Source organism: Didymosphaeria variabile, assembly GCF_027946475.1.
Source record: "Didymosphaeria variabile strain IMI 356815 chromosome Unknown scaffold_3, whole genome shotgun sequence".
In the NCBI taxonomy this organism is placed as follows: Eukaryota; Fungi; Ascomycota; class Dothideomycetes; order Pleosporales; family Didymosphaeriaceae; genus Didymosphaeria; species Didymosphaeria variabile.
Genome location: NW_026611622.1, coordinates 1,723,306 through 1,738,581, shown reverse-complemented (window position 1 = coordinate 1,738,581; position 15,276 = coordinate 1,723,306). Strand labels below are relative to the sequence as shown.

The 15,276-nt window shown below is 51.0% G+C and overlaps 6 protein-coding genes across 6 annotated transcripts; all 6 read left to right on the top strand.

Annotated features, from left to right (window-relative positions):
• Nucleotides 1-821: 821 nt before the first annotated feature.
• N0V89_003935 (uncharacterized protein) lies at nt 822-2,041 on the top strand (the record flags this gene model as incomplete). Its single annotated transcript, XM_056212728.1, has 3 exons — nt 822-1,014; nt 1,066-1,525; nt 1,585-2,041. The coding sequence occupies 3 exons, from the start codon at nt 822-824 to the stop codon at nt 2,039-2,041; spliced, it is 1,110 nt and encodes a 369-aa protein (XP_056073036.1).
• Nucleotides 2,042-3,891: 1,850 nt separating this feature from the next.
• On the top strand, nt 3,892-6,835 carry N0V89_003934 (uncharacterized protein; the record flags this gene model as incomplete). Its single annotated transcript, XM_056212727.1, has 3 exons — nt 3,892-4,001; nt 4,055-4,217; nt 4,268-6,835. The coding sequence occupies 3 exons, from the start codon at nt 3,892-3,894 to the stop codon at nt 6,833-6,835; spliced, it is 2,841 nt and encodes a 946-aa protein (XP_056073035.1).
• A 1,480-nt stretch (nt 6,836-8,315) lies between these two features.
• On the top strand, nt 8,316-8,864 carry N0V89_003933 (uncharacterized protein; the record flags this gene model as incomplete). The annotated part of the gene is made up of 1 exon (XM_056212726.1): nt 8,316-8,864. The coding sequence occupies one exon, from the start codon at nt 8,316-8,318 to the stop codon at nt 8,862-8,864; it is 549 nt and encodes a 182-aa protein (XP_056073034.1).
• A 108-nt stretch (nt 8,865-8,972) lies between these two features.
• N0V89_003932 (uncharacterized protein) lies at nt 8,973-9,392 on the top strand (the record flags this gene model as incomplete). The annotated part of the gene is made up of 2 exons (XM_056212725.1): nt 8,973-8,977; nt 9,053-9,392. The coding sequence occupies 2 exons, from the start codon at nt 8,973-8,975 to the stop codon at nt 9,390-9,392; spliced, it is 345 nt and encodes a 114-aa protein (XP_056073033.1).
• A 3,059-nt stretch (nt 9,393-12,451) lies between these two features.
• N0V89_003931 (uncharacterized protein) lies at nt 12,452-13,295 on the top strand (the record flags this gene model as incomplete). The annotated part of the gene is made up of 2 exons (XM_056212724.1): nt 12,452-12,806; nt 12,853-13,295. The coding sequence occupies 2 exons, from the start codon at nt 12,452-12,454 to the stop codon at nt 13,293-13,295; spliced, it is 798 nt and encodes a 265-aa protein (XP_056073032.1).
• A 103-nt stretch (nt 13,296-13,398) lies between these two features.
• On the top strand, nt 13,399-14,588 carry N0V89_003930 (uncharacterized protein; the record flags this gene model as incomplete). Its single annotated transcript, XM_056212723.1, has 2 exons — nt 13,399-13,406; nt 13,535-14,588. The coding sequence occupies 2 exons, from the start codon at nt 13,399-13,401 to the stop codon at nt 14,586-14,588; spliced, it is 1,062 nt and encodes a 353-aa protein (XP_056073031.1).
• Between the last annotated feature and the right edge of the window lie 688 nt (nt 14,589-15,276).

Genomic DNA, 15,276 nt, shown 5'->3' with positions numbered 1-15,276 from the left:
AGCATCTGCACGTTGCTACACTTGCGCGTAGATCATTCCTTCCATTCCTCCCGGTCGATTGCGCACAGACTTCCCTGCAGACGACACTAGGTTTGAAAGTGTTACGGCTTGTCGATGTCGACAAGGATCGGAGTCCGAACGAGCGTATGTACATAGAAATGATCGCGGTTCATGCTATGCGTACATATTCACTCACATCGTCATGCAGGTAGTCAGGTCAGACGGTCCGATATATTCACCCCATGAACTCGTATGTGCCGCAAGGCAGCGCAGTGGGAAAGGTGGACCTGGGACAAAAGGAAAATACTATACTTCTCTGCGGCGAGGCCATGCTGCGGGGCGTTGTAGTCTCAAGTCAAGAGTACCCACTTCTTGTACGACACAATGCAGGTGGGCTTATGGGGAGTCGACATGGGCGGTGGGCGGTAATGTCGGCAGCACGTCGCCGATGTTGACGCTGCATCTTCCCATGCCCAGGATATGGGTATGGGTTTCAGGGCGTATCCCAGCACAACGTTCGCATTACAATCAGCTTAGTCCAAGGAGTGTTGGAACTGCAAGGCTTACCACAGAAGGTTGACGATCCAATGTCTGCATTCCCGAAGATGCGCAAAATATGCAGGGCCGGGGGCGCCTTCCTTTTGGGGCTTTTGACGCGACGCAGCCATTTCCGAGACGGCATGCCTCGCCAGAGGAACATTCGATCGTAAAATTCCGCGATTTCTGCAGTGGTCCCCGTTGCTTGGTCCGTTATCTAGCATTTCGCTATACGAGCTGCAAAAGTCTCTCTCTGGTCGAGTTTTGGTGTTACCGTAGTCGTCATGTCTACAAGTTCCGCAAACATTGGCTGGCGTCTACAGGTATTCACTGGTTTTTTTACGCCGTTGCAAGTCATCGCAGTAGGATTGCGCTTCTATTCCCGATGGCTTGTTGTGGGTCAGAGCCACCCGCTTGAAGATGCACTTGTTGTAGTCTCTCTGATATCGCAACTCATACTGGGCGGTGTTGGAGTCGGTACGTTGCTTCCTTGAAAGTCAATAGACGTTGCTCACCGTCTTGCTTCAGCTTCAGTTACCTACGCAGGCGTAGGCCAGCATCTCGGCTACCTAGAAGAACATGAGCCTGAAAAAGTACTCAATTGGGGCAAATACCTCCTTGTCCTTGCAACACTGTACTTTGTCGACGTCAACATTCCCAAGCTCGCTGTCCTGGCACTTTACAGACGATTGTTTCCGCAAAGAGTGGCCCGAATCACTGTCTATACAATAGCCGGTATTCTTATCGCAGGCTCAATCGCGAACACAATTGTCTCTTTGGCCGCGTGCAAGCCTTTCGAAGCGAACTACAATCCCACACTTCCAGGAGCAAAATGCATCGACAAGGAATCGTTCTTCGTTTGGACGAGCGTACCCAACATCGCGACAGATGTGGTTATGCTCGCGCTCCCATTGCCCATTGTCTGGAGCCTACACAACACGAAGCGCATCAAGATCGCTTTGACCTTTACGTTCCTCGTTGGCAGTCTGTAAGTTGCCAAACAGCTGATGGTGCTTGTTCGGCGCAGCATGCTAACTAATTTTGAAGCGGACTCGTGGCATCCATACTACGGTTCCACACATTCTTTGTCACAAACTCGTTCACTGACGGAACCTACGATGCGGTCGAGCTCATCATTTGGACCGTCGCCGAGCCTGGCATATACCTTATCTCGGCGTGTCTTTTGACTTATCGACCGCTGCTCGAACGCGTCGGGAGATCGAGACTTTTCGGGAGCTTCAGGACCAGTGTGAAAAGCTCGAACCCATCCGGGTACGGCACTGGGCAACGCAATGGCGCGGCAGACGGAGGCGCGGTTCCACTCAGGAACGTGAAGAAAATGGGCCACGGTTTTACTGAATTGGACGAGGACGACGATGCTTCCAGTGGCAACGTGCACATACTGCGAGCGAGCTCTGAGAGGCATGTGCCGAGCTCGCAAGGACAAGGGGCAGGTGGGATCACGGTGACGACGGAAATCCAGAATTCGTGGGGGGCAAAGTAGATAGCGGGCGCTAGGCTCGGGAATAGCCGCCTTATAGCCGGTAATGTTTATTGAAGCCTTCCTCTGGAGTCCCCACCATGTCTGGCCACGTCTTCGCACTTGAAAGAAGCTTTCCCGTGGCGTTGGTTTGTCTCGGCTTCTGCATGTCGTGTAACGCTGAAGCCGAGATTGATAGGTGAAGTGTGCATGGAGTTTAGCCGCTGACGACTCCACGCGCCGCCGTTTGAGCCCCCACGGACCGTTTGCTCCTTGCACGGAGAATTGCAACATCTTAGACCACTTTCTCGCACGAGTGGGCAATCCAGCATCTTAGGCCACTTTCTCGCACGAACGGGCAATCTAACATCAGCATTCTTGCATCCCCACATTGTCTTAACTTGCCTCGGTATTGCCAGGCGCCCCAACTCGATGCAGTGCATGTCCCAAGGCAGTATGTCCAATGTAGCATCAAGCTTTGCCAATACGGGCACCAGCTTACCCTACGAAGCCTTGACCTCGCGCCGTGGAGACGTGTCAGCGTAGATCGATGCTTGTTACGTCGCCGATCTGTGTGAAGCCCGAGAGCACGCGGATGCAGACATGTCTCTCGATGTCCGAAGTCGAGGCCGTGGTGTATCCGTCTGGAGTTGTGGGCACTCTAGTCGCAAAAAGGAAGGAGCTGTTCACTCGAACCCATACACGCGCCTAAGCAAGGGGGCCCGGTGAAGTCATGTCAGAATGCATTGTATCCCACTCGACCTAGGGTTTGATCACACTCAAGTCAGCTAGGCTTGAGGGGTCAGCGTCAGGTAGGATTAGGGTCAGCATGGGGTTGGCGCTGAGCAACCCATTGGCTACACGCTTGGATCGAGTGTGATAAGACTCCAGGTCGGGCGTGTTCAAACCCATGTTGGCCGCAAATAAAGACCCCGGAAACGCTCTGCGTCGTTTTGGCGGCAGGCACGGCCGCTTGCGGGTACCGACATCCTTGCCGGCTCCTTAAAGCTCCGTGCGGGGTGCCTCCATGTCGACATGCCACCTTTCGAGACGCAATTGCATTCATTGCGTGAGCGAGATGCAGCAACGTAGATTGCGGATAGTGCGCAGACCCACGTTCGTAGGGGCCAGGGGCTGACTGTGCCGCTCTCAGCTCGAGTTGTGCGGCACGGACAAAGACCGTGCTACAATTTCTGTCCTGCTGCGGGCATCGTCCAAACTCGATTCCCAACAACAGCGCCCATCTAAAAAGGGCTGACCTACATCGTGCATCTTTATGTGCATGCCTCCCCTTCTGGCTCGGTATCGCTGCGTATCCTCATCTCCGAGACTGGCTTCGTGAACATCTGATCAATTTTCTTAGTAACCACCTTGTTTGTCTTCGAACAACATGGTGCACAATCATGCACACATCTCAAATTGGCGCGAAGAACTCATTCCCAACATCATAGACCATCTAGCCAAGGTATCACCTTCGGCACCGTACGCCCTCTATCCCAATTCTCCAACAACTTATGACGAGGGTTACCGGACTGTCACATACAAGGACTTTGCCAATGCTGTTAATGGTTTCGCTTGGTGGTTGAGCGACTCTTTGGGAAAGTCGGAGAACTTCGATGTTCTAGCGTACTTTGGGCCAAATGACGTGCGTTACACTGCTTTGCTGCTCGGAGCTGTCAAGGCTGGCTATGTGGTATGGTCCATCATCTCTCGCAGTGGTCTCCTGTTAATTTGCCATCATCTAGGCCTTTTTCACCTCGCCACGAAACAGTGTCGCCGCCCATGCCGGCTTGTTCGACAAGCTACAATGTCAGATTTTGCTTACGCCAGAGCCAGCGCCACCGGCGACAGAGCACATATTGAGCGCTCATCCTATGAAGCATCTGCATGTTCCAAGCGTAACCGATCTCCTCGAGAAAGAGTACCCTCATTATGCATACAACAAGACATACGCAGTAGCATGCGCCGATCCACTTGTGGTAGTGTACGTTCCATTCCCCCAGGTACTTCTCATAGTATACTAAGTAATTTCTGCAGACATACTTCGGGTTCAACTGGTATACCCAAACCCCTGATTTGGACTCACGAGACAGCGGCGAGACATCAGAATTATTGCGCTCTAGAACCTCCCTCTGGATTTCAATCTATTGACAAACTTCATCAAGGCAAGCGCATGTTGAACACATTTCCACCTTTTCACGTAAGCATCGTTTGCCACTCCTTGAACAAGCCCAACTTACCGTGAATCAGGCTGCCGGAATCGCTATTCACCTTGTTCACAGCCCACCATTCGGCACTGTGTCTATCGCTCCATTATCTGGTGCTCTTCCCACGGCTGAGAGCATAGTCCAAGCACTGAAGACAGCCCATGCAGATGTGGCATTTCTCGTACCGTCCATCATTGCCGACCTTAGTCAGAAACCGGACCTGCTAGACTACTGCGCTGAGAACTTGGAGCTCATTCTGTACGCGGGCGGTGACCTCCCGCAAGCAATAGGTGATAGGATTGCCGCCAAGATGCCCATTCAGAATAATCACGGTGCATCTGAGTTTGGACTCATTGCTCAGCTTCGAACACCAGATATGACAAGGCTGGAATGGCATTATGTGCTACCTCACCCAGAGTTGGGATGTGTTTTCGAAGAAAACTCGCCTGGACTCTACGAACTGGTATTCAGAAAGGACCCGAAGTATGAGAAGCATATCATGCCCTTCACTATTGGGCCAGTCCTGAAAGACCAGGATGAATATCGCACAAGGGACTTGTTCATCAAACACCCTACGATTCCGGATTGCTGGGCCTGGAAGGCTCGAGCAGACGACATCATCGTGTTCCTCAACGGCGAAAAGACGAACCCAGTGTCCATGGAGCAGTCTATCATCTCCGCCAACGAAGATGTCGTCCAAGCTCTAGTATTCGGCATGCAAAGGTTTCAAGCAGGTCTACTTGTTGAGACATCACCTAAGCTGGGGCTGTTGACCGGGGAAAAGTTAGACGCGTTCATTGATAAGATCTGGCCTTCCATCGATCGAGCTAATCAGACTGCACCGGCTCACGCACGAGTTGAGAAAGCCATGGTCATTCTTACGAGGCCGGACAAACCGATGATTCGTTCTGGAAAGGGTACCATACAACGACAAGGCACTATTGCCATGTACGCTACCGAGATTGACAATGTTTATCTGGAGGCGGACACTGTCTTCACCGGTATCGAACACGCATCTCTAGATACCAAGGATGCTCATCAAGTCAGCGAGTGGCTGAACAAAGTCATATTTCAGATCGAGCCTAGCCTTCTTGAAGATAACGGAAAGAATTTCTTCGACAAGGGGATGGACTCATTGATGGGTGTTAGATTGGTTCGGGCTCTAAGGCATGGCCTCGGCCAACCTGAGCTCGAACTGTCCGTTGTTTATAACAATCCTAGTCTGGAACTGCTCACGCAGTACATTGTGAACAAGAATAACAACGCTGTCGATGTCATAACGAATCAGAGCGCAAAGGTGCACGACGACTATTCCGAGATCGGTAGCTTGTTAAAAGAGTACGAGCCGGTCATTGACCAGATCAGACAGCAGCCACGTACAGCCAGCGATAGCAAGGGCGAAGTCGTGATCCTCACCGGCTCCACAGGTTCTCTAGGTGTCCACCTCCTCGAAGCACTTCTGTCATGCCCCACCATCTCGCATATCTACTGCCTAAATAGGCGTTCAAATGCGAAAGAAGTTCATGCGACCAAGACTGAAGGCCAGAAGTCCCAATTGCCTCAGCAAAGCAGCCGCGTCACTTTCTTACAAGCGACTCTAGACCAGCCCAACCTCGGTCTCGAGGAGAAGATGTACGAGACCCTGCGCTCAACAACTACGCTGGTTATTCATAACGCTTGGACTGTGAACTTCATCTTGCCTCTCAAGGCTTTCCGCTCGCAATTTGATGGTTTGACCAACCTTTTCCGCCTGGCAGCGAGTCGTTCGGATCCACCAAAACTACTTTACATTTCGTCGATTAGTTCCGTTGCACAGCTGCCGCGAGTGACTGCTTCTCCAACCATTCCCGAGCAAGTCGTACGTGACTTCAATGCTCCTTACGAGATCGGATATGCCAAGTCAAAGCTTGTCTCGGAGTTGCTTTGTGACGCTGCAGCGGAAAATCTAAACGTGCCTGTATCCTTCGCTCGTGTCGGGCAGATTGCGGGCGCTGTTGGCGAAGGCGTGAATGCGCTATGGAATACGGCGGAATGGCTGCCGAGCTTGGTCGTCACATCGATCAGCCTAGGTCTCTTGCCGGAGGATCTGGGTGCAGAATTGAATCAGGTTGATTGGATTCCTGTTGACCTCCTGTCTAAAATACTTGTAGAACTTGGGACCGGTCCGCCGTCGAGCCCAACGACGAATGACGAGGTAACAAATGGCACCACGCATGGCGCTGAAGTCTTCAACCTACTCAACCCCAAGGTAACGTCATGGAAAGAACTTGTTCCGGCGATCGTCTCCAGCGTCAAGGAACGTACTGGTAAAGATATGAGCGTTGTTGCTGCAAGACTCTGGCTCGAGAAACTGCAGGAAACTGTGGACAACTTCTCTGGCGATGATGCGGCGGATCTGGTGCGCACATATCCAGCTGTCAGGCTGCAAGAGTTTTACGAAGCGCGCCTGATCAATAGCGAGAAAGCTATTAAGTGGGATTTGGACCATGCAACCTCGCAAAGTAAGACGTTGAATGGTATGCCTGCTATAGGGAAGGACTGGGTCGAGAAGTGGGTTGACGGATGGGTTGCAGAGCTGAAGGGAGTTGCCTCGCCATGTCCAAGATCGTAATTAGGTTCGGCATGTATTTCACCCGAGCGACTTCTAAGCACTGTCACCTTGGCCGACACGCCATTACGACTTGCAATCGAACAAACAGTATGGTTGAACAAGTGCTGCCTCGCAGGAAGTGATGTTTCAACTGCACGCGAATGTGTAGGTGCCACAGCGGCGTAACTAGAAGTCGCGATGCCATTGAGATGAAATCCCCCTGTATGACTGTGATTGCCTCGCAACGCCAGACTCTCCCTCGAACTCGTCCATGTAGGCGACGAGGGCACACCTAGACCTAGAAAGCAAAGAATCGCGGCATCATACAAGATGTTTGTCTTACGGCGCATTATAGTCGCCGCTCTCGCGGAGGCGCGCGTAAGCGCCGCCGTCGTTGTTCCTCACACTGGCTCTACTCCAGTATACGTAATAACTACCGCGGATAGTCTCCTGCCGCGTCAAGGGGTGGGAATGTCAGTCCCAGGTCCCAGTGGCAGCGGCTTCAGCCTCATCGCATCACCACAGATCGGAAGCATCGTGTCGACCCGCTTGATTACCATGACATGGCAACAACCGAGATACTAACAGGCAATGTAACCGCCACAGCTCCTGGCCTCGTTACTCTCTACCATCGAATGTCACTTGGACACAATGGAAAACAACTAGGGTCTCAACTGCTTGTTCCAGCTAGCTCGCTGATATAAAAAAAAATACTGTGAAGTAGCGCTGGGCTTACAATTGCTCAGTGCGGCTGATGCCCTGCTGAGGTAGTTGCGCATTGCGCACACCGGAAAAGCTAAATCGAAAGAGTAGTTACATCTAGAGAGCAGCGGCGGCATTCGTACAACTGGGTGCAAGATGTGTTCTGATAGAAGATTGAGTCTAATTCTCAGTGAACAACTCACATTATCTTCACGAGATCTTCTTATCGCAAGGAAGAAGCCGCGCACATATGCTTCCTGATCTACGACACCGCAAGGTGATACCCAAACGCGATAGACCTGTCACGTAGGGACTAGACGTCCTAGAGGCGGCTATTTGACGCCAGCTTCAGCGACACGCAGAGCTCACCAAATCCTCGTATGACCGACAGCCTGCGCATGACATGTACCCTCAAGAGAAAAATGTTCAGCTATTCCACATTGCCATGGCTTCGGCACTTGGTTTGCCGCACTTGGTTTTGCGGGGCTACTGCCAAACCGCTTTAATATCCAAGGCTAAACGCGACGACCGGGTCAAATAACACGATCATATACGCATGCTAAACGAAACCCACATCAGAGGATCATTAATCTCGAACTGTATCAAATCAGCAGTGGCAACGTCAACCCTTGGACCAGAAACGGAGTTCAGGTAAGCATGTGGCATTACGACCCGCGACCCGGTCTTGGTCCACCTGCACTCACCATTACCTTTATATACTGTTAGAAGACCCTAGACATCTGCCATCACACATTCTGTAACTAAAGCTTTTACCGCAAAAAGTAATACCTCCGTCAAGATGCGGTTCACAGTCATCATCACGTCCTTCCTCTCTTTCGCCGGTCTGGTCTTTGCATCGCCACTTACGAAACGTCAGTCCGCAGTGACCCAAGTCTACAAATTCACCGGTTCGCCGCTCAAAGCCGAAGGCATTGCCGTCCGGTCTAATGGCCAAATCCTTGTTTCTTTCTTTGATAAGGGCGAAGCTTGGCTAATTGATCCACCGACGAAGAAAGCCACCAAAGTGGCGACCTTCACTGATACGTCTTGTTCCGCAGCAATTGCTGAAGTTGCACCCGATGTATTTGCTGTTGTAGCAGGGAAATACAGCAACAGCAACACACCAGGAAGCTGGGGAGTATGGAAGGTCGATTTCAGTGTGGGTGGGGCGACGCCAACGACTACGCTGGTGAAGAAGGTTCCGGAGAGTGGCATGTGGAATGGTCTATCGGCTTTCAACAATGATACAGTGTTGGTGGGAGATGCGAGTAAGGGTGCGGTTTTCAAAGTGAACGTCAACACCGGGGGAGTACAGCATTGCCATTCAGGACAGTACTATGGCGCCTAAAAGTGGTTAGTACTGCCGCGGTACGAAGTCGATATGTCTTAGACATAGATGCCTCGTATCTAACCCCATTTTCTGACTTACACTGACCTCGTACGTACCCATCTAGGCATGCCGTAAGTATTAGAACATCTCACGTATTCGCCGGAGATTTCCTCGTATAGAAGTAAGTGTACTGACGCATTGTACAGTATGGGCATTGATGGCATCCGATACGCGAACGGAAATATCTACTATACTAACATCTTCGCCAACCAGTTCTATAAGATGCCCGTTGACGCCGAAGGCAAGAAGACCGGAACCGCAACTCAGATCTGGGGTAACCAAATGGCGGATGACATGTATGTTTCGCCAGATGGTATTGCTTATGTCGCAGCCTCGAGCGGCATTCAAAAGGTCACTGCAGATGGCAAAGTTAGCACGGTGGCTTCGATCAAGAGCGGGACTGCGGTTACCATTAGTGCTGATAAGAGTACGCTATTTGTTGCGGGAAGCGACGGCGCCATCTCTTCTTTCAAGGTTCCAGCGTAGAGATTGAGATACAGCAGATAATACCAAATAGTAAGGAAGGGAGACTGGTCATCTTGTACATAGAAGAGAGTTCGCTGTAGGCAAACTTACTTCAGGAAGTCCTATTGAAATTTGCCGCTTGCTCCGCACTTACGATATAGCGTTGGACTGTTCTGCAGCTTTTGACAATAAATTTCTACGGACAGGTACGAGCCCGAAATTCCCTGCGTCATTCGTCACGCGCAGAAAGCAGAGCGCGATGCAACATGTTGAAAGAAACAGATTCGCTTCTGCTTGCCTCGGCGACTACAATGGCGCGACTATGGGATCGGTAGTATGGCAGCAATGGCGCAAAACACAAAGCCATATAAAGATGGCAAAATGGACCTTGGTCTGTCCGTTGACTGCAGCTTTGGCTGCGGATTGATGCTCTGCAGGTAACCCCCGCTCAGGCCTCAACATACCGGGTACTCTCATGCTGATTGGCTGCACAATAGAAGTGCGATCGCATACAACTGGCTGTGAGCGACCGCCAAGTGTCAGCATTCAGCGCGTTGTATACTACAGGTAAAAAGGCATGAGCAAGCTTGTAAGATTGCTTCTACGTCTGAGTCTTTATGGCTGCCTACTGATGCCTGCTTTCTACTACGCCTCAATGTGTTCCTTGCAGCCCCGGCGTTACGCCATCACGTGAGGAACCTCTTTCACTCTATGAATATAACTCGAGCGTGCCTCGAATTGTTGGAATCCATGCTACAGAACTCAAGCACTCTAACACCATTAGGTTATATCTGTTATTTGGCAATATTGGGAGTATGATGACAAGCCAGATCTACAGCCTCACAAGCGATGGTGGCGCTAAGTCACTGGCCATCTCAGTACTGCAGGTATCAAAAATAGATGCATACAAGCACCATGGCACATTTCTCTTTCTGTGTGGCCTGAACGGGACGATGAGGGCAATGCAGGAAAATATTGAGATTACGAGTCGAGAGATGAATACTACGGATACGAGATCGTCATCCGGACTTTCGCTACACCTCGTGAGAGCAGAGAGCAAATGTGGAACGGAGGCCGAAAATCTTTGACTTTTGGATAGTTTCGAGCGACGCTAGTGTCACGTTGTATCGTGAAATCAGCCTCGTCCATAGCCCAAGGCACTGCAATCCTCACATGACCTGCAACTTTTCAGCTCCACCCTAGCGAGCTTTTTTGATAGTGATTGGTCCTAGCCTCGCGTGAGCAAAATGAAAAAGGATGCAGGTTTGCCTGATAGTGAACCTCTTGGAAGCGCAACAAGATAGGAAGTTCGACCGATCGAGCTGATGCCTAGAACATCACGAGGGACTTGAAATACTACACGAGGTGCGGCAGAGCCGTGATTAGGCTTCTCTATAGGCTGTCTATTGGAATAGTGGAGCGTAGTGGTGCTTTAACGATGGTGGTCAGACCAAAGGATCCACACTGTATTGATGGGGCGTACGCTGAGCTGGCTTGGGGCCAGGACACCACATGCGCCACAGTTCTCACGAGCGTACTGAAGCGAACGTACATACATGTACGGGTATAAAACGAAGGGATACCTCATGAAAGATACTGTGCATCGGAATCAAACTTGTCAATCAAGCTTCACTTTGAACTTCTACTCGATTTGCGCACGATCCTGCAAGTAGGCGAGGCATGCTGCAGCAACAATGAAGTTCCTGGCTTATCAAACACCACTTCTCGCACTAACAAGCTTGCGACCTACTTTTGCTCTTCCCGTCATAGAGAGAGACGGACCATATACACACCCGATAGCACATGTCTCTGTGCCTGCTGCCTTGAAGACCGCTCCTGGAATTACACCGAACATCATGCTCCTAAAAAAAGCAACCCTGTTGCATGAGAGTACCGTTGTGCCTGGCTCTTCTGGTTCTGACCATCTCTCAATCACTACAACGCCTCAAAAGCGCGATGTGATCGGCCCGGAAAGCCGCTTCCTGCAAACCAAAACCGGAAACCCATGGGACTACATTGGGCGTCTTGAATGGGGTGTTGGCAACGACGGATACCGTTGCAGTGGCTCTCTGGTTGGACCGCGTCACCTGGCAACTGCACGTCATTGCTTCAACACGACGAATAACGCCATTACATATACGTTCCGCCCGAATTACGATCAGGGCGCCCGCGGCTACACGGCCGCTCAGGTCACAAGCATCATGTATATTCCGGGTAGTCTGACAGATACCTGCTCCTATGGCGATGATTGGGCAGTCATGATCCTCAACCAGAGAATTGGAGACAAATATGGGTATTTTGGCGTTAAGCAGTTTGATAGTTCGAAGGCAAACCAGGCCATCTTCTGGCACGAAGGTACGTGCACCTGACACGGCATCTCAACATATTATTGACGGTACTCAAGGCTATCCCTTTGACCTTGGCCAAGCAGAGCGTCCTTATGTGGAACAAAGTATAAGTGGGAGAACCGCTTCGCAATGCAACAGTGGTACCACAGGACCTATCATTACACAAGCGGATGCTGCAGGTGGGCAGTCTGGAGGCCCACTATGGTTGCTTCCCGAGGCTGATGGTGTACGGTATCAATACGGAGTGTTATCTGCTGGGTCATCGGTTGACACTCTGTTCGCGGGGAGGACTGCATTCATGAATGCGGTTGCGCAGGCGAGGAAGGACTTTCCTTGAGCTGATGATTGCAGCAAGAGATCTATCCAGTTGTTTTAGAATCCAAGAATCAAACAAAGTGGAAGTAAGGCGCAATATGTCATGTGGTTGGGTGCACCTACCCTTTCTATCGATCGTGGGCCTGTGTCTTGCGCTCCGTCCTGACATAGGCCAGTCGTCCGAGATTACATCGCAACAATATATGCAAATGTATACGGCGAAACTGCGGGGTACCCCACTTCGCGATTTCCCCGTCCCCGAACGGATTCGAGCGAAACCCGCGACTCCCTACTATCAGATTCACCTTTCGAGTTTCACAACGTTGCCTGATATAATAAGATGTCTCCGAAGCACCGCTCCACCAGAGGACATGGGTTTTATAAAGTCGAGCGCAAGGCAAAGCTCAAGTGAACAACATGAGAATACTAACGTCGCTCGGCCTTTTGCCTGCCCCGGTTCATCTGGGCTTCGCCGCTTCTTCGCGGGTCAAGTACAACTTCACTTCCGACTGGCGTCTCTTCGTGGGCGATGCGAAAGCTGTGCAGGCTTCTTCTTTTGACGACAACGATTGGAAGCCTATTACAACCCCGCATGCATGGAACGAAGATGAAGCCTTCCTCGTGGACATTGCGAATTTGTCTACCGGCATTGCATGGTACCGAAAGAATTTCAAGCTTCCCTCTTCCGCCACGGGGAAGAAGGTCTTCCTGGAGTTCGAAGGAATTCGACACAGTGGCGAGTTTTACCTGAACGGTAATTGGATAGGACGCAGTGAGAATGGTGTCATGGCGTTCGGTTTCGACATCAGCAACGCTAGTCGCTGCGCGTATCGATAACTCGTGGAACTACCACGAGGTCTCGACAGGCTCAACATACCAATGGTCCGACAAGAACTTATATGCCAACTATGGAGGCATTAATAAGAACGTCTATCTTCACGTCGCCGATCGCTTATATCAGACACTGCCTTTGTATTCGCATCTCGGAACGACGGGCGTGTATGTCTATCCTAGCAAAATCGATGATGCGAGGACTACCAGTATCACGGCGGAGTCTCAGGTCTGGAATGAGTACAACAGCTCGAAGTTGTTAGGCTATCGAGTTGAAGTCTCGAACGCAAGCAGCAAGGTCATCAAGTCTTTCAACGGTGCTCATTATACACTACAGCCGAATGAGACACGTATCATTGCTGCATCTTCCGTTCTCTTAGATCTGAACTTCTGGGGCTGGGGCTGGGGCTGGGGCTATGGATATCTGTAGGATGTGCGAACGATCCTGAGCTCCAATGGAACCAAGATAGACAGTGTCACGACCCGCACTGGCTTCCGCAAAACCGGATTCTCCAACGGCACGTTTAAGATCAATGACCGCGTTCTGCATCTAAAGGGTAACGCGCAACGTACTACGAACGAATAGCGAACCCTCGGATCTGCCGTCCCCGCTTGGCTTTCCGACTTCACCAACAACTTGGTCACGGCAAGTAACGGCAACTTGATCAGGTGGATGCACGCAACACCCTGGAAACAAGACGTTGAATCCTGGGATAGGCTCGGTATCCTGCAAGCTATGCCGGCGGGTCTTTTTGAAGGCGATGTGACCGGCAGACCATGGGAACAGCGCGTAGAACTTATGAGAGATGCAGTCATCTACAACAGGAACAATCCCAGCATAGTCTTCTACGAGGGTGGCAATTTCGGTATCAGCGAGGATCACCAGCAACAGCTCAAGGATGTTAGAGACAAGTACGATCAGGAGGGCGGCCGAGCCATGGGAGCTCTGGGAATGCTTGCCTTGAAGGTTGCTGAGTACGGTGGTAAGGTGGTATACATCAACAAGGGATCACGTATCTCCTTTTGGCAGATGGAGTACTCACGCAATGAAGGCCTCCGCAAGTATTGGGACAGTCACTCTCCGTCATACCATCCCGATGGCGAAGGAGAAGGCAAGGGAGCATCGTATAATCGCAATCAAGGCTCACATGCAATTGAGGATGTTGAACGCTGGTTCGACTACTACGAACAGTGCCCCGGAACAGGCAAACGCGTCAATGCTGGCGGCATCAACATTATTTTCTCGGACTCGAACACGCATCATCGCGGCGCAGACAATTATCGCCGGTCTGGAGAGGTTGATGCGGTGAGATTACCGAAAGATGGATGGTACGCGCATCAAGTCATGTGGGACAATTGGGTCGACATCGAGAAATCAGCGACACACATCATCGGACATTGGAACTACAATACCAGCACATCGAAGAACATCTCCATAGTTTCAACAGCCGGCAAAGTGGAGTTGAAGCTGAACGGAAAGGCTCTCAATGCGGCCTTGCAGTCGAAGCTTTTTTTGTTTACTTTCGTCAACGTGACTTGGCAAGAAGGCACGCTCGAGGCTGTCGGATACACACATGGGAAGCAGTCGTCTTCAGATCAGCGCAAGTCAAGGCCACATACTTCTCCAAGTGGCTTTCTAGCCGACGGGGCTGATATTGCCCTGATCGATATCGAAGTGGTCGATTCATACGCCAACGCAATCCAGTCGGTCTCGACACTATAGTATTGACGCTGTCAGGAGAAGCAGAACGGCGCGGAGGTATTGCCCAGGGACCGGGTAACGGTATCCTGCCCAAGACTCTCCCTGTCGAAAACGGGGTTAACCGCATGCTCTTTCGCTCGACTACCAAAACCGGCGTGATCACTTTAAAGTTTCAGGGGATGCTCTAGAATCTGCATCAGTCACCTTTAACATCAAGCCTTTCTATGCTGCATATGGACTTAGCACTCAGATATTCTCCACATATCTGCACCATGACCTGTCCTGTGGCCCTGCTCCGAAGAACTCGCCCTACACTCCCAGTCGTAACGCAGTAAACGTTACTTCCGTCACTGCAACAAGCAATCCTACTAATGTGAGCCTCTCCTACGATGACAAAGAATTTTCTACTTGTTCAAGCTCCAGCAGTGCTACCAATTCGACCATTACATACGAACTTGCGAATGCTGCTAAAGTTAGCCAAGTTGTGCTCAAGTTGAGCGACTTCCGGACGAAGCAGTATCCGTTGACTGTGAAGGTCGACAATGCTGAGGTATGGAGTGGCACTACAGTGATAAGCTTGGGGTATGTCACTCTGAATTTCAACGCAAAAGAAGGTAAAAGCGTGAGTCTCGTGAGGAGAGGCACAGGTGCTGTGGGCATTACTGACGCGGAGATCTATGGGACTGTCTGAATTTCAGGACTTGTAGTG